The following is a 23,317-nucleotide window of genomic DNA, read 5'->3' on the forward strand; positions in this document are numbered from 1 at the left end:
TCCCCCCACCCAAACCCGCTTCCTGTCCCGTGGACCACGGGACGGAACCTCCATGGACGTTCCAGGAACATCCGTGGGAGTTTGCCCAGGGGAGGCGAGGAACAGCCTTCCCGGGGACCTGAGCCCCAGGGGCCTGGCTGCTGTGGACCTGCCGCCCCCAGTGCCAGCTCTGACCGCGGGAGGCCCTGACCCGCTCGGAGCCTCTGTTCCCTCATCTGATGGCAGAGACGGCCACCGTCACAGGGGCGCGTGAGGACGGAATCGGATCACGTGGGTGTGGCGCCGGCTCGCGGGGCGCTCGACGGAGGCCATTCCCCCCTCTCCGCTCAGCCCGGCAGACTGGGCCTGCTGCTCCTGAGCCCTCCTGGGTGGAGGGGCCTGAGTCAGGTGGACAGCGTCTCACTCTGATGGAACACCCACCAAACAGAACCTTCAGGTAGGGTGACGCCCCCCTTCTCCCCAGCACACGCGCACGCACGCGCGCACACACACAGAGGCACGTGCACACTCCGATGTCCTGCAGGCAGAGTGACCCGCGCTCCATCTTATACCAGAGGCCTGGTCACCCCTCCGGCAGGTACCGCAAACCCAACATGTCCAAAGGAGCCTCGGCGTCCCCCTTGCCCTGTGCCCTCCCCGGCTCATCCCCTGGGGTTCACGACTCACCACTCGTTCAACACGTTCTCACTAAGTCCCCACCGCGGGCCAGGCTCTCAGTGACCGGCCTCTCTGTCCACCCAGGTGTCCAGGCCAGAGAGCTGGCGGTCAATGCGACTCTTCCTCTCCCTGGGCGCCCGCGTCCAGCCAACACCACCGTCCCCAGGAGTGACAGTGGTGGTAGTAGCCCCTCTGTGTCCTATCGAGGCACACAGACCCTTTTACTGAAACAGGAGAAGCACACAGGCCAGGAAGCTGCAGGCCTTACAGGGAGTAAACGAAGGAGCTGAGACTTGAACCCAGGCAGTCTGAGCCCAGAGCCCTGACAACCAGGCTTCTTGATACTCCCAGAGCCAGTCCGCTGCTCCTTTAGCCACTGCCCCCACCTCTCCTCCGGCCCCGTCACGTTCCCTTGGTGTAGGAGCCCGGCACCGGCTCCCCGTCTCCAGGCTGTCCTCCTTGACTGCCGCCAGGGTGATCTGCAACGATGCAGACTCCGGCTGGAGGTCCTCTGATGGCTCCCCAGGGCCGTAAGCATAAAGCCTGAATCCTGGGCCGCAGGGCCTCCGTGTCTCAGAAAGTGCAGGAAGTGCCTGTGCGGCCCAAGTGTGTAAAAGACAAGACCCTCAGGGTCCCCAAGCAGGCAGAAGACGCAAGTCACAGCGGAAACATTAACCTCAAAGTAAGTGTGAAGACGTCCAGTGGAAGTCTCTTCCCCCATGGAAACCTCTTTGAGGCTCTGGATGAAATGTCCCGCTCTCCCCCGACCCCCCATTTCTGGCTGCCCCTATTCAGTGGGCGCCCCAGCAATAGTCTGCCCTGTGGGGGGCTGGGGCGCAGCACGGGCCCTCCTAGCTTTTGACCCTTGACCGTGGCCTCGAGGGGCACACCCGGCCGCCTGCCCTGTTCAGCTGTGGCCTGAATGGAGGGAGAGGAGGTGACGGGGCCAGAGGCCCAGCACGTGCAGGGATGGAGGGGGAAATGGGGGGAGGGGGAGGATGGGGGAGCGGGGCCAACGGGCAGCTGGGGAGAGTGGGGTGTCTGGGCAGAGAGGGAGGAGACTAGCCTGGGGGTTGTGACCCGGCCCCCTCGGCCGGCCCTCTGTGCACGGTGGGTCCTGGGGAGGGGAGGACAGGGCAGGGACCACTGCAGGACCCACAGGCCAGGACACCAAGGCCTTTGTCTTGACACCGCACGTTCAGCCTGCCTCAGTTTCCCCCAGCTTTGATTCCTCCCAACTACCTATGTCCTCTCCCATCAGACGTAGATGTACCTGAAAATTCAGTTGGTTCAGGCGGCATGCATTAGGCCCCTACTGCATTCCAGGCCCCGCGGTGTGCACCCAGCTCCTGCCCAGAGGACCACGGCGGCTGGTCCCTCACCCATCCCCCCTGCTTCTGCTTCTGCCCTGGAACCACGACGCCCCTAGTGGACAGGACAGGAACTGCAGCATTCCATGGAGGGCTGGACGGGTCACCCGGGGCCAGTGAGTCTGGGACGCCGGGAGACGTGTGTCTGAGTTTGAACGCTCCCCCGCCACCAAAGCCCCGGGGTCGGAGCAGGCGAGCTGGGGGAGACAGTCCCTTCCTGACGCTTTTCTAGGGCGGCAGCCTCCAATGCCCACCCAGGCTCCGCGGCAGAAGGCCAGACATCCCAGGACGGCGGCCCCGGGGGCCCCACCCAGGGAGGTCCCATCCCCACAGTCCTCCACAGGGTCTGGGTACCTTCCTGCCCCGAGATACACACGCGCACGTACACATGACATATGGCGATGACAGCCCCCTCAAGAAACAAAAGCCAGGAGCACACTGTTGGGATGGTGGGTGCAGGGAGGAAGGGGCGCCCAGGCCCGCCCCCAGCCCCCCCCCTCCGACTCACAGAGACTGCAGGCTCCGCAGTTCCCACAGCGCCTCGGCGGGGATCCCTCCCAGCAGGTTGTTCTGCAGCATCCTGTGAGGGGAAGAGGCGGCTTGAAGGACTCCCGCCCGCCTGCCACGCCGGAGCCCAGCCTCAGAGCCCAGGGTCCTGTCCCACCCCTCCCTGGCTGGAGGTCCAGGGTGCTGTGCACGGGGCTGGGAGAGTGCCTCAGAGGAACTCTGGGGAAAAGGCCGGGTTGGAGAGGACCCTTGGAAGCAGAGGAGACACGGCCGGGGAGCGGAACGCGGGATCCTCTGGCCGTCTGCTCTGGAAGGACGTGGGCAAATGCACGATCTCCTCCTCAGGCCTGTTTCTCCGTCTGCAGCCGAGAGGCCGGGGCTTCTTCGGGGAGGGGGAGGATGTGCAGGGCCCAGGCAACTCTGCCTTTGTGGTGTGCGTGTCTATAGAGACAACCTGAGGCACCCAGATCGGAGTGTCAGCACCATCTGGTGACGCCATCACACATGACCCCACAAAAGCAGGGACATGCCAGCCGGGCACACGATCCGCTAGGGAGGCTGCCCTCCTGGACCCGCGGGGCAGTGAGTCAGAGAGCGAGAAGGGGAGAAACTGGGGTCTGGGGCCTTCAGGTGGCACTGCTGACCCCAGCCAACCCCGGCCACCAGAGCTGTGCTCAGAAAATCGAGGAGGCCACTCCAGGGCCTCGGGGAGTCCCCGAAGCCTCAGGGCCCTGGGCAAGGGTCCTGCTCGCCCGGCCGTAAGGAAGGACCTGGGTGGCCGCTGCCACCGGAACGTCCTTCCCTGCTGGCCTCTGGAGAGGAGGAGGAGGGGGCACGTGGGGCGGGCCCCCCCGGGGGGTCAGGGAAGAGCTGGGGGCAGGAAAGAAGGAAGCCGCCCCACCCTGACCCGCACACCCACTGGGCGCTCCTGGGCCAGGTACAGCCCCAGGAACAGCACCTACTGCAGGGTGGGCTGCTCTGGAACTGGGAGGGCCCTCCAGGGAGACCTACTGTGCGCCGGTCGTGCCGCCCACCCTCCCTCTAGGCATTACCCCATGCAGGAGCTCTGGCCACGTCTGCCCCTCACCTGCCCCAACGGGCACAGGGCAGGTGCCCTCAGAGGTCCAGGCATCTCCCCACACACCTGGGGCAGAAAGAGCTGTGGCTTCCCTGAGGACAGCTCTGGTGGGGGGCAGGTGCGGGCAGTGTGTCTGGGCTCTCAGCCTTCAGGACTCTGCAGGACAGGGATCCCCACCTACGGTCTCGGGAAAAGGCATGGGGCAGGGGCTGACCCTCTTGACCCAAGCCTGGCCAGAGCTTTGGAGAACCAGCGCAGGAAGGCGGGGACCCTAGCAGTAAGACTTCCAGGTCGGGTGTGGGGCTGGGCGGGAGGGACAGGGGAGGGGTTCTGCCACAGCTGCTCAGAGAGGATCAGAGAGGGAGCCCCCTTTTTTGGTCCTTCGCCTCCGGAAGGGCAAAGGGGAGGCAGAGTGTCCTGCAGGGACAGCCAGGCGTCACCCACCAGAAGGAAGATGAAGTTCAGACAGGGGCCCCTGGAGCAGCTAAAGTGACCGCCTCCCAGCACATAAAGAGGTTATCGTGCTGATGGCGGGCTTTACTGCTCTGTTTTTCTCGCAGGTCTGAAAACAAGTAAGGGAAGGCACTGCGGAAGGAGAAACCGGGCGGACGCCAGGAAGTACTTCTTGCCCAGATGCAGGTGGAATCCCTGCTGTGAAGACGCTGAGTAGGCGGGCACCTTCCCCGAGACCACCCACCCATCCCTGAAGCAGAGAAGTGGACAAGAAGGCTTTGGGGAACTGGGGTGTCCTCGGGGGGCAGCTGGGGGGCAGTGGCGGTGGGAACGGACAGCCCGGCTGCCCTCCTCTCCAGCCGCAGCCTCTCCTGCCACCCGACCTGCTGGGCCGCACCGTGTCCAGAGGGCGGGGCTGCGGCTTCCGGGAGGCTTTGATCAATTGCCTGACGCAGGCGAAGAAGAAAGAGGCTCGACCCTAAGCTGGGGGCTTAGGAACAGGACGCGAGTCTCACATCTTCTAAAGGCCCAGCAGACAGATCCCCCGCTCACCAATCCGGCTGCAGGTCTGGGCCTGCCGCTGGGCACGGACGCGCCACCACGCAGGCCGCCTGGGCCACGTCTGGCTCCGGGGGCCTCCCCATCCCCGGGGAAGCGATGCTGGTGGGAGCGGGACAGACAAACCGAGAGAAGAGGCAGGAAGGACTGAGGGCCGGCAGGATGGGAGAGCAGGGTCTGCAGCAGAGCGGAAGGAAGGAGGGACAGAGGCAGAGCGCCCACGGGCAGAGAGGGAGTAGGGCAGCACGAGAGGCCAGAGCCCTGGAGCCAGAGGCCAGCAGTGCCAGAGTCAGACAACGTGGAGAAAGGAGAACGCTTGGAGGTGGTCTGGGGGCTGCTGACAGGCTGGAAGCCTGAAGCTCACAGGCCAAGTGGGCAGGGCCACCGCCAGCCTATTAACAACTTGGAGCCAATTAGAAAGATATTCCTTTCTAGATGGAAGTAGCCCCAAGGCTGGCACAGGGTTAGATTTCAGCCCCTTCTCACCCCTCAGGCGATGGTCTTGTGCAGTGAACAACCTGCTCAACTGTACAAAGAAGACCTGCAGGTCAAGTTGGGGCTGAGGAGGCAGGAGAGTGTGGGAGCGGCTCACCACTTTAGGGAAATTTCAGATGGTCCAGGATCAACACCCGGGCTCCTCCTCTTCTTCCCAAGCCAGTCCCTGTGGTGACGAGCCTTCCCGAGGAACCTCTCTGATCCACCCTCAGACCCCCTGCATCCCCTTCTCCCACCTCCTTTCACCCACACTCATCACAAGAGCAGGAGTGGGGCCCGGGGAGGACAGTCACAGTTGGGACAAGGTGAGCTGTGGACTGGGGTTGGGGAGAGGGTGCCGTAGCATCCCCTTTTGTCCAATAGGCTGTGGGCTCAATGGAAGAGAATAACACAAGGTCCTTTTCAATTCTCACTTTCCTTTTGCTTCAGGAGCAGAGACGCCTAGGAACTGGAGGAGGGGAAATGTTTGCAGAGAGAATGGGACGCAGTGCTGTAGCCAGAGACCAAGCCTGGGGCTCGAGAGGAAGGGGGTCCAGAGGAAACCAGCGGAGATTCCTCCTCTCCAGAAACTGTCCTACCCTCTCGGTCTGAGAGGTCCGGGAGGCACGTGGGTCTGAATCTGACCTTGACCCTCAAAGACCTGTGCTAACGGGCACTATTCACGTTACAGAAAGGAGAGGAGGTCACTTCCCTACATTGTGGCCTAAGCATCAGGTGCTGTTATACGTTTGTTTACAAATCACAAAGTTTGTTACAGACAGGGCGAAAGCAAAGACATGGAAATAATTAAAATGAAAAGTGAAGATAAGGAAATGAGCAAGCCAGTGGCAAACCAAGACACAGGTTACAAAACTTCCATTTGCCCAGAGTTCTCCAGGCTGCATCTCCATGTAAAGTGGGACTTAGACTTACAGGATTTTCAGGCTGTAGAGACCAGAGAACGCCTGTCCCGGGATGTGTGAGAGGCGGTTTCCAGAGAGACGCCTGCAAGTCAGAGAGAGGGGCCAGTGGGTGATGGCGGCAGGGAGCCGGGCAGGGCGGTGGCCCTGGGTCAGCATCCTGGGCCGTGGGAGGGAGGCTGGTGGTGTAACTGCACTGCTAACTGCACAATGACCCTGCAGGGGGCCCACTAGGACCCCCAGCCTTCAGAGGAGGAAACCGAGGCTCGGGTCACAGAGGGTGCCTGGTGTCTCCCCGGACCCGATTACCACTAGGCCCACGTCCACCGCGTCCATCCACAGCGCTGACCTGCTTACCCACCATCCCCCTGCGCTGTCTCCCGTCACCAGTGGAGTTAGATCAGACGGGTGTGTCTGGGTCTCCCTGTGCCCTAAACTACCCAGACAACCCCACTAGTCCAGGGGGCAGGAAACAGGGTGTCGGAATTAGTCTAACCCTGTGGCCTAATCAAGCGTTTCCACGTTTGTCATGGGTGACCATCAACTCCAAAAGGAGCAAACAGGACGGAATACGCCGATGCACGTCCTCAGTGCTAAGCCTGGCGGAGCAGAGTCTGCTGAGGACAGAGCAGGGTCTCTTAGGCATCACTGGGCGCATCGGTTCTCACTGAGAGGCCTGCCGATTGCCGATGTGGAAATCGTGCTGACACAGCTCAGAAGCCATTTTTTAAAAATATCTGTGTACTAGGGGACTTGCCTGGCGGTCAGGTGATTAGTACTCTGTGCTTCCACTGCAGGGGGCACAGGTTCGATCCCTGGTCGGGGAACTAAGATCCCTCATGCAGCATGGTACGGCCAATAAACACACACACACACACACACACACACACACACACACACACACACACACACGAGTCTTTTTATTTGACATTTGTTGTTTAAAAAAAACACATGGAAAGGCATCGTGACCTTTGGGTTCCCTAGGTGGGCATCTTGCCTCTAAAACAGGCCCAACCCCCTCCCGGGCAGAGGAGGATGGAGGCCCAGCAGCCCCCAGGGCTCAGGCTGTGCCCGTGTCACCAGCCCAGCTCCTAGGCCTTTGTCCTCTTTTCATTCCCACCAAGCTGGGCCCCTCCACCTCGACGGCCCCTCCGCTGCCTCTCACTCTGTCCCTTCCTTTGAGAACAGCCTTCAACTTCCTCCTTGGAAGGCGTCCCCACCCACCCTGCCCACTCGCTGACGTGGCGAGCCCGGGTGCCCACGCCAGGCGCCCTCTCGTCTGCTTCGGGCAGACTGAGTGCACCCTTGGGGGGCCGTGTCTAGGGCCAGGGTGAGGAGGGCTGTGCAGGAGGAGTGGGTCAGGGCCAGGGGCCCCCAGTCTGAGAGTTTAAGCAAAGCCGGTAGTGCCCCAGGATCGGTGGTGATGCCCAAACAAGAACCAGCAGGCTGGGGGTCGGGTGAGGAGGGGGGCAGGGTTGGGAGCGGGTGACCTGGCTGCCTGCAGGGGACAGTGGACACTCTGGCCAAGGACATGACTCTCTCACGTGAGGCACTAGAGCACGAGGCCAGCCTGCAGGGTTCCAGGCCATGGGGAGGGATCAACCAGGGAGGACTTCCTGAGGGAAGTGGGCCTTGTGTTGGCCCTGACAGAGTGGAGACAGAGATGGTGGGCCTGCTGGGCTGGAGGGGAAATCTGCTCAGCTGCGGGAGGGCTCCAGGGACGGGCAGGGGGACGGGCCTCCCTGGAGCAAAGCTGGCCGGGTGGGCTTGGGCCAGGAGAAGGAGGGGCCTCGAAGCGGCTCCTTTGGATTGTGGGGAGCCAGAGAAGGCCGTGGAGCTGGTAAGAGGCACCCTGAGATGGGCAGAGTGTGTCAGAGAGGAGGTAGGTGGTCTGTCCTTAGGGGCTGGGGCGGCCCCAGGGGAGGGGACGTCAGGGCAGCAGCAGCAGCAGGGATAGGTACGGGGGACCTTCAGAGGAAGAGCCACCAGGACCTGGGGAGCGGCCGGCGGCCGGACACGGGGGGCAAGGGCAGGTCAAGGATGACCCCAGGGAGAGGAGTAGCGTTGACAGAAAGCCGGTCGGCTTCAGGGCGGGAGAGGCTGGATGTCCGAGTTCCTCTGTCCCCACTGCCCGCCTCGGGCCCACACCTGGGCAGGTGGGGATGACCCCACTCAGAAAAGCTCCCCAAGGCCGTTTCCACTGGCTCCACCCGTCCCCCTGGGGACCCCCAGTTCCCTGTGTCAGAGGTCACAGTGCCCGCCTCCAGCCCCCGCGCCCCACCCCCATCTACTCACAGCTCCTCCAGGAAGCGCAGGTTGAGGAAGAGGCCAGGCCGGAGCTCCGTGAGGTTGTTCATGCTCAGGTCTCTGCGGGAGAGAAGGGCGCGGGCAGGCTGTGAGCTGTGTCCTCCCCGGGCCGTGCTCCCCGTGGCTCCCCCTGCGCCTCCCTCCTCCCCCCTCCCTCCACGGGACGGGCTGTGATGAGGGCCACAGAGGAGGCCGACCCCGTCGGGGATAGGCCAGAGAAAAATTCAGAGGATGTCAGAGCAGGACAGGGCCAATCAACACGCAGGATCCCTCATGGACGTTTTACCCGAGACCACCGCCACCCCGTGGGCTCCTGGAATCAGCCCCAGACTCACCAGGGGGTTGCCTTTTACTCAGTCCCTGAGCCCGTGGGATTCCACAGCCCTCTGAGGCCTGCAGTCTCTCTCCTGTTGTCTCTCCCCCAACCCCACCAGGCTCCTTCTACTTTTCTCCAACCAGAGGGCCTGGCCCCTGGTACATCCCTGAGGAGTCCCACCTTAGACCAGTCTCGCCTCCCTGTATTATCTGAGAGACCCTGAGGGTGGTTTCTGTGTCACTGCCCTCCAAGATACCCTGCACACAAAGGAATCACAATACTGTGGTTGTGTAACAGCTGGCGTTTACTGGAGGCCCACTTTGTGTCAGGCACAGGCTAACCTTTATCCAAATACAGTAAGTCCCCTACATACGAACCTTCAAAGATGCGAACGTGCGTTCGCATGTCCAGTCACATAAGTTAGTTCACGCATCTGGCGTACATTGTCACGTGCGTGCATCCTCTACAAGTGGTTATGTTTTTGTGTACTTTGCAGTACTGTATAGAGCACAGTAGTACAGTACCTTTATTTCAAGCCCAGGATGTCTGAAAGCAAGCGTAAAAGCAGCGGTGGTGTAGCTGGTACTGCTAAGAAGCGCCAAGCGATAATGATGGAAACAAAAGTGAAAATAATTGAGAGAGTGGAGCGAGGCAAAAAGATGTTAGACATCACTCATTCTTATAACATGAATCGTTCAATCATTGGCACGAATCTAAAGAACAAGGACAAGATCATGGAACATGTTAAGTCTGCTGTGCCAACGATGCTGACAAAATATCGAAGAAGCATGGAAAAGTGATGGAAGAGATGGAGAAACTTCTCAGTGTGCGGATGCAGGATCAACATCAGCGCTGAGTCCTGCTCAACTTAACGCTGATTCAAGAGAAAGCTAAAAGCCTTTATGAAGACTTGAAGAAGAAACACGGCAAAGAATCAGAGGGCACATCTTTTAATGCCAGCCATGGCTGGTTTCATCCGTTCAAGGCTAGAGCCAACTTTCACAATGTAAAAGTAAGTGAAGAGGCAGCAAGTGCAGATAGGGTAGCTGTCCAGGAACTTCCTGAAACACTCTGAGAAATTATTGATGATGGTGTGTATTTACCCAACCAGGTTTTTACTGTGGATGAGACACAACTGTACTGGAAGAGGATGCCGGACCGAAGTTACATCAGTAAGGAGGAAAAGTTGACGCCTGGCTGTAAAGCAGCAAAGGATAAACTAACTATTATTTGGTGGCAATGCTTCTGGTGATACGAAGCTGAAGCCTCTCTTAGTTTATAATTCAGAGAACCCAAGAATCCTTAAAAACATAGCCAAGGGCTCTCTTCCTGTTGTGTGGAAGCATAACCCCAAATCCTGGATTACACAGGCCACTTTCCAGGACTGGTTTTTCCTCCACTTTATCCCAGAGGTAGAGAAATATTGCTTGGAGAAGGACATCCCATTCAACATTCTTTTGCTGCTCGACAATGCTCCGGGCCACCCCCCATTCATGGATGACTTTCATCCCAACGTCAAAGTAGTGCATCTGCCACCGAATACTACATTGCTTATCCAAACTATGGACCAGGGAGTTATAGCGACTTCCAAGAAAATTATTTACATCACACTTTTTGTCAGGCAGTAAAGGTGAATGACAAATCAGGAACAACCTAGGGACAACTTTGGAAGGACTATAACATCTACAAGACCATAAAAAACATTGACTTTGCATGGTGTGAGGGTATGGCAGTCACCATGAATGGGGTTTGGAAGAACCTTTGCCCACAGTTCGTTCATGATTTGTGTGGATTTGAGAAGGTGGATGAGGAGTCTGAAGAGGTCTTCAGCAACGTAGTGACCCTCAGCGAGAAGCTGGAGCTAGATCTGCAAGAGGACGACTTCATTGAACTCCTTGCTGTGCAACACGAGGAGCTTACTGATGAAGACTGATGGAATTGGAGGCCCAGAGAAAGGATGAAGAGAGACAAGAAGAGGAAGAAGAAGTAACTGAAGAACTGAAGAGATTCACGATGCAGGAAATGGCAGGGGGATTTCTCTATTTGAGGAGGCAATGTTAGTTTATGAGGCACAGGACCGACCCAAACGTAGAATGATACAAGAAGGCTGCAGTAAGCTACTCAGAATGCAATCCAGTGCTACCTTGTCATCTATGACGAGAAAAAACAGCTACTACCCAGACATCACTGGATCGTTTTTTCAAGAGGGTGGATAGAATTGAATCCAGCAAGGAACCAGAACCTGTGCCATCAACGTCAGGCGTGAGTGAAATTGCAGCTTGCCCTCTGTCTCCTATTGCTGACGATCCTTCAGCTCTACCATCTCCCACCTCCTCTCCCTCCTCCAGTCAGTAACTCTTCTTGCCTGTTCACTCGATGCCAGCCCCTGGATACCAGCTATTGTACTGTAATATTGTCCTTTACAAGGTACTGTACGGTAAGATTAAAAATGTTTTATTTTTTGTGTTTGTTTTTTATGTATTGTTTGTGTGTAAAGTATTATAAACCTATTACAATACAGTACTCTATAGCCGGTTGCGTAAGTTGGGTACCTAGGCTAACTCTGCTGGACTTACAAATAAAATTTACAGACGCGCTCTCGGAACTGAACTCGTTCGTGTGGAGGGGGACTTACTCTAATCCCATTTAATTCTCACAACAACCCCAAGGTGGATTCCAATGTTACCTCCACTTTACACTCAAGGAAGCAAAGAGGAAAATGCTGAACATTTCTAATTTGAATAAGATTAAATCTATTTTCAAGGGAAAAAAAAAAAAAAAGAAAGCAAAGAGGAAAAGAGCGCTGAGGTCAACTCTCTCCTTGGTTTACCTGCCAGACCTCAGGCTGTTGATCACTATGACCCTTGGTTCCCTCATCCGTAAAAATGGTTGAACACCGCCAGACTCCTAGGGTCCTCGTAAGGATTCAACGAGCCAGGGCTTACAAACCGCGTAGCAGCGCACACACATCAGTCCTGCCCCCCGGTGACCTGTGGGGAAGCGCCCCAGCCCAGCAGGCCTGCGGTAGGCAGCAGGGGTGACCTCCGCCTGCCGGCCCGGCCCTGCCCCAGCGTTTTCCCCCCAGTCTGCGCCCGGGCAGCAGCTGATGCTCGGGCCGCACATGTGCGTCTCGTACACTTGGGGTCCCTCCTGTCTCAGACTCCAAACAGCTGCTGCTCGCCTCCGCCAGCTCCCCCCGCCTGAGGGCACAGGGTGGCCCCAGACCAGCCCACCGTGTGGCCGGGCGCCACCCGCTGCCCTTCCTGCAGCTCCCTCCGCCCCAGGGGTGCACTTTCACTGCAAACCCCAGGGTCTCCATTTTCCACAAGGAACGCGTGTGACGTGTGTGCTGGAGGTAGGGTGCGGGTCAGGGGCTCGGGGCCCAGCTCCAACCTATGAAAAGGCTGTTTAGGCCCCAGTGTTTTATCTCCGGTGAAGCCTGGCCTCTGGACGCTACGTGCTCTGAGGAAGGAAGAATCGGGGGCAGGTAGAGCCAAGGCACCGGCAGGCTCCCGTCCTGCTCCACATGGGGACCGAGGGGCCGTCCCGGGCCTGCCCGTCCAGAAGGAGGGCCGGGCGAGCTGTGGCTGCTTGGCTGGCGGCCGCAGAGCCACAGGGCGCGCTGGATGGTGGCGGGAGGGGACGGTGAGGCCACGGGGGCCCAGGCCACAGACCATCCTGCCCGGCCCCGGGCCCGGCGCACAATCAGCCCGGCAGGAAGGCATGAGGAGCCACAAAAGCAGGTACCTCTGAACACGTACCCCGAGCATCTCTGGACGTGTCTCCACAGGCGCTCGCGGGCATGTGACTCAGGCCCCATCACTCAGCCGTCGCCCCGGGGGCCGCACCTCAGAGGCTCCGATGTGGCTCCATGCCCCCCCGGCCCCCCCCGCGACGAGCAGCCTCATTGTTCTCCTCGGGGAGGAGGGGGCCTGCACTCTGCCCGCCCCGCATCCTGCCCGGGACAGCGCCCAGCCCAGCTGCAGGGCTCCGTGAGGGGCAGGACGGGGGTCCGTCGGCCCTGCAGGAAAGGGCTGGGGCTGGCACCAAGGAAAGGGGGGCGGAGGAAGACGTGGAGCCGCGGAGGGAGACGCAGCGGGGGCTCCAGGCCCAGCCGCCGGCCTTGGGGACCAGGGGGCTGGCACGCGGGCCTCGGGAGGAACCTGCCCTCGGGAGCTCTGACCCGGGAGTCCGGTGAAGGTGGCGGTCCTGGGGGAGGTCACCCCGGGCGCCCAGCCGTCCTCGCCTGGACCAGGGCAGGGAGAGGGGCGCGGGCCGTGCGAACGTGTGAGCACTGCGAGTGTCAGGACTCGTGAGCCCCTGCAGCGCCTGTCTTGTGAGGCACCGGGCATGCGTGTCGCGGGAGGGCACGTTTGCGGTGTATTCACGAACGTCACAAGCATTCTCCAAGTATCCTCATGTTATCAAGACAGAATCTCTCTGGGAGAAACTCACCCGGCTCGACCCCTCGGGTGGAACTCTTTTCGGCTGTGACCTTGGGCGAGCGGGGCTCCGTCCCTGGCCGGGAGGGCGCAGGCTGCTCGGGGGGCTGCTTGGGGCCCAGCTTGTGGGTGAGCTGGACGCCGAGGCCCGGCCTCAAACTCTGCCCCACCGCTGTCGTCCCGTGAGCTCAGCCAACGCGCGTAGACGCACGCACGTTTAGACGCACGCACGCACGTTTAGACGCACGCACGCACGTTTAGACGCACGCACGCACACGTACACGCACACAACTGCTCTCCGGGACGGGCTTTGTGGGTGCCTGACCTACAGAGTTACACAGAGGGGCCCAGTCGGAAGGGCACGCTTGGTTTAAGTCTGAACACTTCTGGACGCGAGGCACCATGTTTCGTGGCGGGCACTGCCCGCTGCATCTCTCAACTCAACTGCAGGGGCGAGAGGCTGGGTTGCAGCCCCACCCCGAGGCCTCTTCCCAGCAGCCCTTGGGGCACCCAGGGGGGCTCTGTGTGCTGGGATGGACACAGCCATGGGCAGGGGGACAGAGAGGATCGATGAGCGAGGCTGGCAGCCCGAGCACAGGAAGCGTTTTCAGAGCTCGACCCTGTGTAGCAAGTGGACCACCAAGGGAGCCGGGAGAGGCGGCGTCGCCGTGGAGACCAGGAAGATGCTGGGGAACTGAGGGGCAGAGAGCAGCAAGACCCAAACCTGGACGGGGTGGGGGGTAGTAGGAGACCCGCCCCCAGGGCCATCTGGCTGACACCCAAGGGCCCTGGGGGATTTGTTCTGTTTGCATTTTTCCTATAAGCGGGAGAAACAGCAGACGGCAAAGCCCCTGGGTCCTGCTGGGTGGGCCTGGGAGGAGTGTCCCCACCGGTTGGAAGAGAGACCAGGAATCAGGGCCCATCTCTGCAGCCAAGTAAAGAGCGGCCAGAGTGACCGGGAGATGAGCCCCTGTCCCCAGGCGTGGCTGTGCCCCAAGGCCACCTCTGTGAGGCCCTCCCAGCACCCCCCGGCAGAGCTGAGCAGCGTCCTGCGTCCTACGCGGTTTTGTTCAAGCTCCTGCAGGGGCATTAGCTGGGCTCCTGCTGTGTGCTTGGTGCTGCCCTGCCCCCATCACCACCCAGCGCAGCACTGATGAGCCCGTGGGCCTGGCCCTGCCACGTGACACCTCCCAGCCTCTGTCTTCCCATCTGTGAAATAGGGATCACGATGTACTTGCCTCACAGGAGTTGGAGTGAGAATTACATGAGTCATTAAACTGTACGAGTTAGTAAAATAAACTCAGGGCTCCCTCAGCATGACTTCTTATTAATGTGCTCACCAACTGAATTATGATGATCAGGACACAACGCCCCATGTGGCCAGGAGCTCCCTCAGGGCAAGGACTTACTCTCAGTGCCCTCTGCAGCCTCCAGGCCTGGGGGTACCTGGCACACAGGGGCTGCACTACACACCGAGTGAGTGACCACAGCCTTGCCCGGCCTCTGCGCCTGTGGCTGGCAGCCCTGGCACTCAGAGGACACTGGCTGACCTCCTGTGTCACTAAGAGGCAGGTGACAGGAGAGAGGGCTCGGATCTGGGGTCAGGGGCCTGGTCCAGTCAGACCCACCTCACCCTCCCTTCCAGCCCCCCAGATTGCTGGTTTCCTTTCCGACGGGCGGCTGTGGGCTCCGAGTGCCGGGCTGGGGGGACACGGACGGCGCGGGGCCAGCTCCAGGCCCAAGTTCACAGTGTTGCTGGGGAGCGTTGTTTATCACAGAGCCACGAACCCCTCATTTGCACCCTGCTCCCTGGTCACCAACCGCTCCCGCCGCCGCTCTCCCTGTTGGGTTCTAAACTGTCCGTCCGGACTCAGAAGGGGGAGGGCAGAGAGAGATGGCCTTGGGGGCAGAAAGGGGGGTACGTGGGACGCAGGCGGGTCTGGAACGGAAGGCGCCAAAGACAGGGGGGCTCACCGTGCACGCGGGGCCGGCCGAGGGCCTTGGGGCTCCTGCATCCCTGCCCGCTCCGCAGCGCTGGGAGCATCTGCCAGTTACTGTGACTGCCCAGAGCCCCTGCACTTCCAGACTCCCCTGAATGGCGTCTGTGCTCCTTCAGTCAAGAGGGGAGACAGACACCGAGGGGGACCCAGCCCCCGAGGCCCCGCGCCAGCTGATGGAATGGGGGCTAGAATTGCGTCTCCTGAGGACGGCACGTCTTCCTTGGTCCCCTGACTCCTTATCAGGGGGACAGGTACTGGCTGTCTTCTTGGAGGCTCCTAACTAGTCGACACAGAGTTCTCTCAGATTTCTGCAATTTTCACAAATTTCCCAACAAAGGAGTAGCTCCAACCAGGGCAAGAGCATCCACCATCACACACACAACAGCACAACCTCAGGCTCACAGGCCTTGCACAGACCCCTGTGTGAGAACAACACTGTATTTTTAAATTGAAGGGCTACTGCTTGATTCTGCCCTGTCTTGGCTCCGCTGTTTGTAAGGACATCTCCAGCCTGGCTGGGGGGGCAGGAGGACTTGAGAAGGAGGCGGGCGGCATGGGGGATGGGAAGACAGACGCCGACGGGGAGGGCTGGCACCTGACTCGGGAGTCACTGGGGGTCCCCATGGTTTCTAAGCCAAGACCAGGCTTGTGCAGGTCAGAGGGAACCAGGGAGAGACGGGGAACCCAGAGCGCCGTCAGGTGACCTGGTCAATTCAGGCGGGCGGGGGGCACAAAGCAAGGGAAGGCGACATTCCTAAATGTCATGTGAGAGGGGAAAGGTAGGGTTTTTTAGCGCTGGGCTGTAAGACCACAGGAGACAGGGAATGTGGCTCACGGTAGCGTGATACTTCATCTATGGATTTGTCTCCTCAAGCTGACGGCAGTGAAAGGAGACCAAGGCCAGGAGAGATGCCCCCCACTTAAAGATGCTGCATTCGGGAAATCGAGGTTTGGCACCAACTTCAGGCCAAACCCTTGTTTCCACCTTCTGCTTCTTGGAAAAGGGAAAGTGCCAGCTGGAACACCAGGTTGAGGGTGTGGGTGCCCAGGTGGGGTGAGGGAGGGCAGCCTCGGAGGTGGAGAGGGTCCCGAGCCTGCCCTGACCCTCAACCCTGCAGGGGAACCCCTTTGTTGGGCAGCCGGCCGCTTCAGGCTAAGGGGACTTCGCTGTTCTGCCAGGCAAAGTGGCCAAGCTGGGGTGGTCCCAGAGACCCTGCCCTGATCAGAGGTATTCCCCCTGCCCCGGTGGTTGGTCCTAACCCTCCGAGCCACGCGGTGTAGGCCAGCCCTCCACCAAGCCCAGAGCAGGCGAAGGCACCACAGAGCAAAGATGGGACAGTGACAAAAGTGGGCGGTGACAAGGGCTGGGCCCGGGGCTGGATGTTACATGCCTGGGACTGACCTCTGACCTCTGCGGGCTCCACAGAGACTGTCATCGCCCGGCAGGGCTGGTCCCCACAGGGCGGCGGCCAGGCACCGTCCTCGTCGCACACAGCATCGAGGGCCGTTTTCTACGCAGCGCAGAGGGGTGGGCTCCCCACATGGCGGCCCTGGCTGGGATTGACCTGGAGCCGAGGGTCCAAAACTGCTCCGGGACTCGGTCCCGCCAAGCTCAGTGCCCTCCACTCACCAGCGTCCTTCCAGCCCTGCTCTGACCTCTGCTCCTCCGTCTCGGGGTGTGGAGGTGCGAGGGCGGGAGTTCTGTCCTCCCTGTGGGCCTGGAGCCCCTCAGAGAGGAGGGCGGGGACGTCCCATGGGATAAGAGCTCCCCAAGGGCGCCCAGGAGCAGGGAGCAGGGGCCGGAGGACCACGGCAGCCCCGGGGTGGGAGGGAGTGCGCTTTGTGTGCGGAGCTGCCCGCAGCCAGCCCTGGCCCTGTTTGTTTAGCTGAAGCGCTGTCCTGCGGCCTTTATTTCACCAGATAAAGAGGCGGGTGTGCCTGGGGGGAAACGGGAGGACGCCCTCTATTCAGAGTCACCCCCCACCCCACCCAGCTGGAAGCCTTCCTCTCACCTCAGGACCCCTTGCCCCCTTCTCATCCCAGCAGCTGCCCTCGTCCAGCCGCCACCCTCGCCCAGCCTTGCCCATCACGGCCAGATGGCGCTCTCAACTCTCAGCTTGAATCTAGCAGGAAAGAGCGGACGCTGGACGTTCAGAGCGTCTAAGAGCCCCCTTTGCTGGGACGGACCCGTTGTACAGACGCGGCTCAGGAAAGCAAGGCCCCTCCGGGGCCACCGTCCCGGGTCCGGCCCCCTCCGTTTGGGTGCCTTCTGTCGGCTCTGGCACATCCTTGGCCTCATTTAGTCTAATCCTTTTATCAGGCCGGGAGTGAAGCCTTCTTTATTCCCTTTTAAGTGAAGAAAGGGAGACTTGGAAATATCAAGTTACTGCCCGTCTAGTCACAGTAAGTGGCAGAGCCAACCCTGCGGGGTTGGTTCTGTTGAGCCCAGCTGGGTCCCAGCCCGCCCAAGGCTGAAAGGCGTGGCAGTGGGGTGGCAGCTCGGGAACAAAGGAGGGGATTAGGGGGAGAGAGGAGGGCCTCTGTGTCCCGCTCCCCCAGCTGCCAGGACCGGTGGAACTTTCCGGAGTCCGGCCCCCTCCTCCAAGTTCACCTGGTCGGGCACACCCTTCTCTCTCCACCCAGGGAGGTCCCGCCTGCCTGCGGAGCCTCACCTGTCCCTCCCATCCGCCCCTGAGGCCCCGATGCCTGGTCCCGGGGCGTTTCCTGCCACGTTCTGCGCTGCTGGTCACCTGTCCACCACCTTCGTCCTCCCCTCTGGCGGGCACTCCGACAGCCCGCCCTCTTCCCCAGCCCCACCTGTCTGGTTCATGGACTTGCAGGAAGGCTAAACCACTGTCTCCACTAGCATCCCCGCCCAGGGAGGAGTCCTGCCTGAGGTCCAGCCTTGCTCCCTCGTGCTGCGGTTGCACTGACCTTTTCCCCCGGGTAAAGTAGTTCGTGGGCTCTGGGGCCAGACTGCCGGGTCTGACCTTGGCCCGACCACTTCCCAGCTGCTTGATGTCAGCAAGTTGCTTTTCCTCTCTGTGCCTTAGTTTCTGCACCTACAGATGTTATTCAATAGCCCCTCTTCAGGGAATTGCTGTGCAGGAGGTCAGCCCTGCCCACCGGGCACACAGCATCCCACCCTCACCGGCATTCACCCCAGGGCCTTCATCTGGAGAAGCAGCTCTGCAAGGTTCCATCAGAGAGGGGGTAGGGAGGGCATTCTGGGTCAGCCCTGCCCTTAGGAGACACCAGCTGCTGCTTCTCTCTGCAGCCTCCAAAGTGTGCCACCTACCTCAGCCCTGATCTTCTCATCTTTGATCTTCTGATCTCTGGCCAGGGTCCCCAGCCAAAGGCATTCCTGTCTCCTGGCCTCCTCCAAGGAGAGGCAAAGGGCTGGGTGCCTCCCGGTCCCCTGGGCTCCCTCCTCCCTGTGCTGTGGGTGTAGCCAGGACTCCCACAGAGGCCCTGGGACCAGGATACAGCCCGGTCCCTTTGGGGGGTGTCTGAGGGAGAAGGGTCACAGGGATGGGCCGCCACTGGGCATGGTGCCCTGGGCCGGACACTGCTGGAAAGGTGCGTTCAGCTTGGTTCCTGCTCCTAGCACCCACGTGCAGAGCCGAGCCGAGCACGGGAGGTGTGTGTCCCCGTGTGCACACAGGGAAGGAGGAGGGCACACCCTGCCCTGAGGAGGCCAGTCTGAGGACACCTTCAGAGCACAGGCACAGCTGGACAGAGCCAAGGACGTTAGTGTCGGAGGAGTCCCATGCCTGAGGACCAGGACACAGTCAGGGAGGGCTTCCCGGAGCAAGGCCAAGAGGGACAGGGTAGCCCTGAGAAAGTGGCTTGACTGAGAGTTTTGCAAAGGGTGGGCCTGGGCTGGGCTGCTTAGGGTCGCAGCGAGAGATGCTGCAGTGGGCCGAAGAGTGGCCCTCAAAGAGATGTGCCCAAGTCCTGATCCCTGGGACCTGTGCGCCTGACCTGACTTGGAAAGGGTCTTTACAGTGAAATTCAGTGAAAGATCTTAAAATGGAGGAGCTTCTGGGTGGGCCCTGAATCCAATGACAAGTGCCACTAGAAGAGACACAGAGACACACGCAGAGCAGGCAGTGACGAGGTGACAGGTGGTGGTTGGAGCGATGCGGCCACGAGCCCGGGAGCCGGCAGCCCCAGGAGCTAGAGGGGGCTGCGGTAGATGAGGCCCCGCTGACACCTGGATTCCACAAGAGAGTCATTCCTGCCGTTTTAAACCACCCGGTTTGCGGTGCTCTGTTATAGGAGCCACTGGAAGTGATGCAGGGAGCACGGACCACAGGCCCCTCCCACGCCTCCCCCCGCCCCGCCCCGGGAAACACACTCGCACCCCTGAGCTGCCTCTAGGATCCACTGTGACCCCAAGATTCCACTCCTGGGCGTCCGTGCTCACCAGACACCCATCCAGAGCTGCTCGCCGCAGCCCCACCTGTAAGGCCCCAAATTGGAGGGCCTGTCCGCACGGCCCGTGTCCTCCCACAGTGAGGACCGGGCAGCAGTGGGAGTAGCATGGATGGATCTTCAAACACGGCGAGGGGGAGGGACCGACACAGCAGTGCTCCGTCCACGTAAAGTCTAAACACAGGCGAAAGGTGCTGGGGCTGCTGAAGCCACGGCCGGCCGGGGTTGCCCGGGGGGTGGGGTGGCGGGGGGAGACCGGGAGAGGCGGTCGATGCTGTTTCTTGGCCTGGGTGCTGGTTGCGCAAGTGTACTCAGCTTGTGGAAATTTACCAGGACACACTTGCCACATGTACTCTCTTCTTAAATGAAAATAAGTTTAAAAAATTAGGGGCGGGGCGGGGCGGGGCGGGGGGGGGGGGGCTCTTTCTGAAAGTCCTCCGTGAGCCTGGTGTCGGCTAAGGGCTCCCTCTGGATTCCCTGGTTCTACTTCCCGGCCTTTGCCTCGTGGGGCTGAAATTGCATGTGTGTTTCCGTGTGTCTTTTCACCTCACTCATCTGCACATCCCCTGGCATGCAGTAGGTGCTCAATAAACACCTGCTGAGATCTGCTGCACAGCCAAGGGCACGGTGTTCTCAGGCTCGCCCCAGAGGTCCCTGGCCATCGGTCCCAGCGCCCTGGATCATCCCAGGATCCAGTAGGACACACCCTCCCCACTGCTGCCCCCTCCCCTGTGCCTGTCCCCACCCAGCACGTGCAGGGCGGTACCCTCTGACCCACCAGCCTGAAATCTATCCCGACACAGACTCGGACCTTCGGAGCCAGACACACAGTGCAGACTCGAGGACCAGCAGCCTCGGGTCCCTAGAGCGCTCTCTCCATCCAAGCCTGCATACCTTTCTTTGTCTTAGCTTGTTGGAAACTGGATGGAAACTTTCAAAAGAGGTTTTCTTTTTAAAGAAATGGTAAAGGGAATGACTAGGAAAGGCAAAAGCTTCTAAGTGGCAGGGTTTATGGGGCAGATGTCTCACTCTCATGAAACCCAAGCCGGCCGACGGGCAGCTTAAGTCTCGGCTCCGTCCTCACCGCAGCCGTCTGGGTGGACGCCACACCTCGGGCCTGCCGTAGAGCCAGGCCAGCACGGCCCCCAGCTGTGAGGGCTGCCCTCCCACCCAGCCTGCCTCTCAGGGGAGCACGTCTGCTCGGCTGCCACACCTCCCGCCGCTACCATTCACGTGTTCATTCACTGCTTCCCTCATCCCAGCAATGTTCTTGAGCACCACGTGCAAGGGTGATACCAGCCCTGCTTTCCTGGGGCTGCCAGCCTGGTTGGGAAACAGACGAGTGAACGGGAGTTAGACCCAGGGGGGCTGAGTCCTAGGGCAGAGCCGGGAAATTTCCCGGAGAAAGAGAAGTCTCCGTCGGCCCCGCGTATCCTAAATCAAGCTCATGCTTCCGGGGCTGCGGGCTTCTTGCCTGAAGCCATTTCTTAACCACATCCTTGCAGTCAATCACAGTGATAGTCACGGGGCGCCACCTAAGTACAGATTAGGTAAAAGCAGAATCCCGGGCGGGGCGGGGCAGGGGTGCAGGCAGTGGCTGGCCAGCTGACGGTCTGACTTATTCCAACGAGAAGCTGGAGGTCGGTGCTGGGCACACTTCAAAATGCAGATGTGGCCCCAGCAGGTCTGGGGTGGGGTCTGAGCCTTTGCACTCCAGATGCGTCCCCAGAGGAGGAATGCTGCTGGTCTGGGGACCACGCGTTGAGTAAAAGGCTCTAGGATATCCAGGGCACTAGATGGGATAAATCTCCTTTACTCAACCCCTCAGAACCACTTTTTCAATCACTTTTTTGCTAAGTATTGAGCAGACTGACCCATGAAGACATCCAGCTGTGGCCTGGCCTGGACAAGGATGGCCGGCGGAGGGGCCGGCAGAGGCTGGGATTCTGCGCCTGCTCCACCCTCCAACCCCGCCCCCTCCCACGCAGTGGGGTCGCCAGGCGTGGTGGTTGGCTGCAGGCCGGAGGGCTGCCTGCAGTGCCACGAGATTCCCACGAGGGGCAGGCCCAGGCCTTCAGCCTCCCCAGCAGCAGGACCACCCAGCACCCCCGTCTCCGGGATCCCTGGGGACCACCCAGCACCCCCGTCTCCGGGATCCCTGGGACCACCCAGCACCCCCGTCTCCGGGATCCCTGGGACCACCCAGCACCCCCGTCTCCGGGATCCCTGGGACCACCCAGCACCCCCGTCTCCGGGATCCCTGGGACCACCCAGCACCCCCGTCTCCGGGATCCCTGGGACCACCCAGCACCCCCGTCTCCGGGATCCCTGGGACCACCCAGCACCCCCGTCTCCGGGATCCCTGGGGACCACCCAGCACCCCTGTCTCCAGGATCCCTGGGACCATCTCCAAGGTTGCCTCTCTAGGCCCGCTGCACCCCCCCCCCCACAACCCGGTGCCTCCAGGGCCAACAAAGTAGGAGTAGCTGCCCCTCTCTCCCCTCTGAGCAGAACAGGAAGGAAACTGGAGGTATCATAGCAGGAGGGCAGAGGGACAGCAAATTCCTGGGGTGTCCACTCTACAGCAAGCAGAGGGGTCGGGGGGGGACTGATCTGTCTCGGGGGGCGCAGCCAGGCAGGGGCAGGAGCTGCCGCAGGGCTTCAGGAGGGCCCCCAGGCCCAGCTTCCAAACCCACCCCTGGCATTCCACTCTGCCCACTGCGTCCCACAGGCTCCAGGGTGTCCTCAGCACGGGGCAGGCCAGGGTCCGGGGGGCCCAGTACTGCCCGGCCCCACTCCCCACGCTCAGCAGGGACCTGGGCCCACAGCACGGTGCCTTTGCGCCCCCCATCCCTGCGCCAGTGTGGGTGGTGAGGCTGATGCTTTCTGGCGGGTGGGAGCAGGGCAGGCACAGGGGGCGGGCACCCTGGGCTTCTGCATTCAGAGCAGGGGAGACGGCGCAAGGCGAGGGCTGGTGTGGCGTCGACTGGCGGCGGGGCGGGCTCGGGGGGTTCCTCTTTCTGCTGGCTGCCGGTGGTTAACGCGGGGCCTTATTCTGGCTGGGCGCACAGCCCCGGAGGTGCTGGGGGTGGCCCTGCCTCGTCCCAGCCCCGGGATCTCAGGTCTCACTGGGGGACGCTGCACCTCTCGGGGACCGGGGCCCCTCCCTCACCTCAGCCTCACTCGCACCCCTCCTCCCACTCCGTCCCCTCTGCTTCTACAATCTCCTGGGACGAAGAACTACCCACCCAGCAGGAAACAGGCCCAGAGACCAGAGGACTTGTCCTCAAGCTCTCAGCAAGCTGGGGGCAAAGACAGAACTGGAGGCTGGGGCGTCCTGATTCCAATCCCACTGAACAGAGAGGCGCCCAAAGCTGCAGCCGAAACCGGAGGAGGGCCCCGTCAACACCCCCATTCTTCCCTATCATGCAGCCCCGAGTGTACCGCCGCAGGAGGGGGGACCCGGGAGGGGAGGGGGCCGAGCTGGCAGGGCTCTGCAGGGTGGCGGCAGGGTGGGTGGACTGACACAGCCACTTGCTGAGTCCTTGTCTCCCCCTCGTTTGTGGTGGGGAATTGTCAGTGTAATACCAGTGCCCAGCACGGCCGGGCGCTACTGAGTATACACTTAACAAACTGTGGGATAAATAAGACCACGTCAAGTGGTTACCGTGTGTCAGGCACCTTTCCAAGCGCTTCCGTATATTAACTCGTTAACCGTCACCCCGACCCCACCCCGTTCGCACGGAGGCCTTGCCCACTGGAGCCCGACACCTGGCCGGTTCACAGAAGCGGGGGTGT

General features: G+C 60.9%; 1 protein-coding gene across 1 annotated transcript in view; it reads right to left on the minus strand.

Moving 5' to 3' along the window:
• The window catches only part of LGR6 (leucine rich repeat containing G protein-coupled receptor 6), a 98,361-nt gene that overhangs the window by 64,049 nt on the left and 10,995 nt on the right, over nt 1-23,317 (minus strand). The window contains exons 2-4 of the mRNA XM_082397385.1: nt 8,313-8,384; nt 6,031-6,102; nt 2,536-2,607 (exon numbers count right to left, since the gene is read on the minus strand). Of these exons, the coding sequence (XP_082253511.1) occupies nt 2,536-2,607; nt 6,031-6,102; nt 8,313-8,384 (216 nt within the window). The remainder of the gene's footprint in view (nt 1-2,535; nt 2,608-6,030; nt 6,103-8,312; nt 8,385-23,317) is intronic.

This window comes from Balaenoptera borealis (assembly GCF_965194805.1).
Source record: "Balaenoptera borealis genome assembly, chromosome: 1".
Lineage (NCBI taxonomy): Eukaryota > Metazoa > Chordata > Mammalia > Artiodactyla > Balaenopteridae > Balaenoptera > Balaenoptera borealis.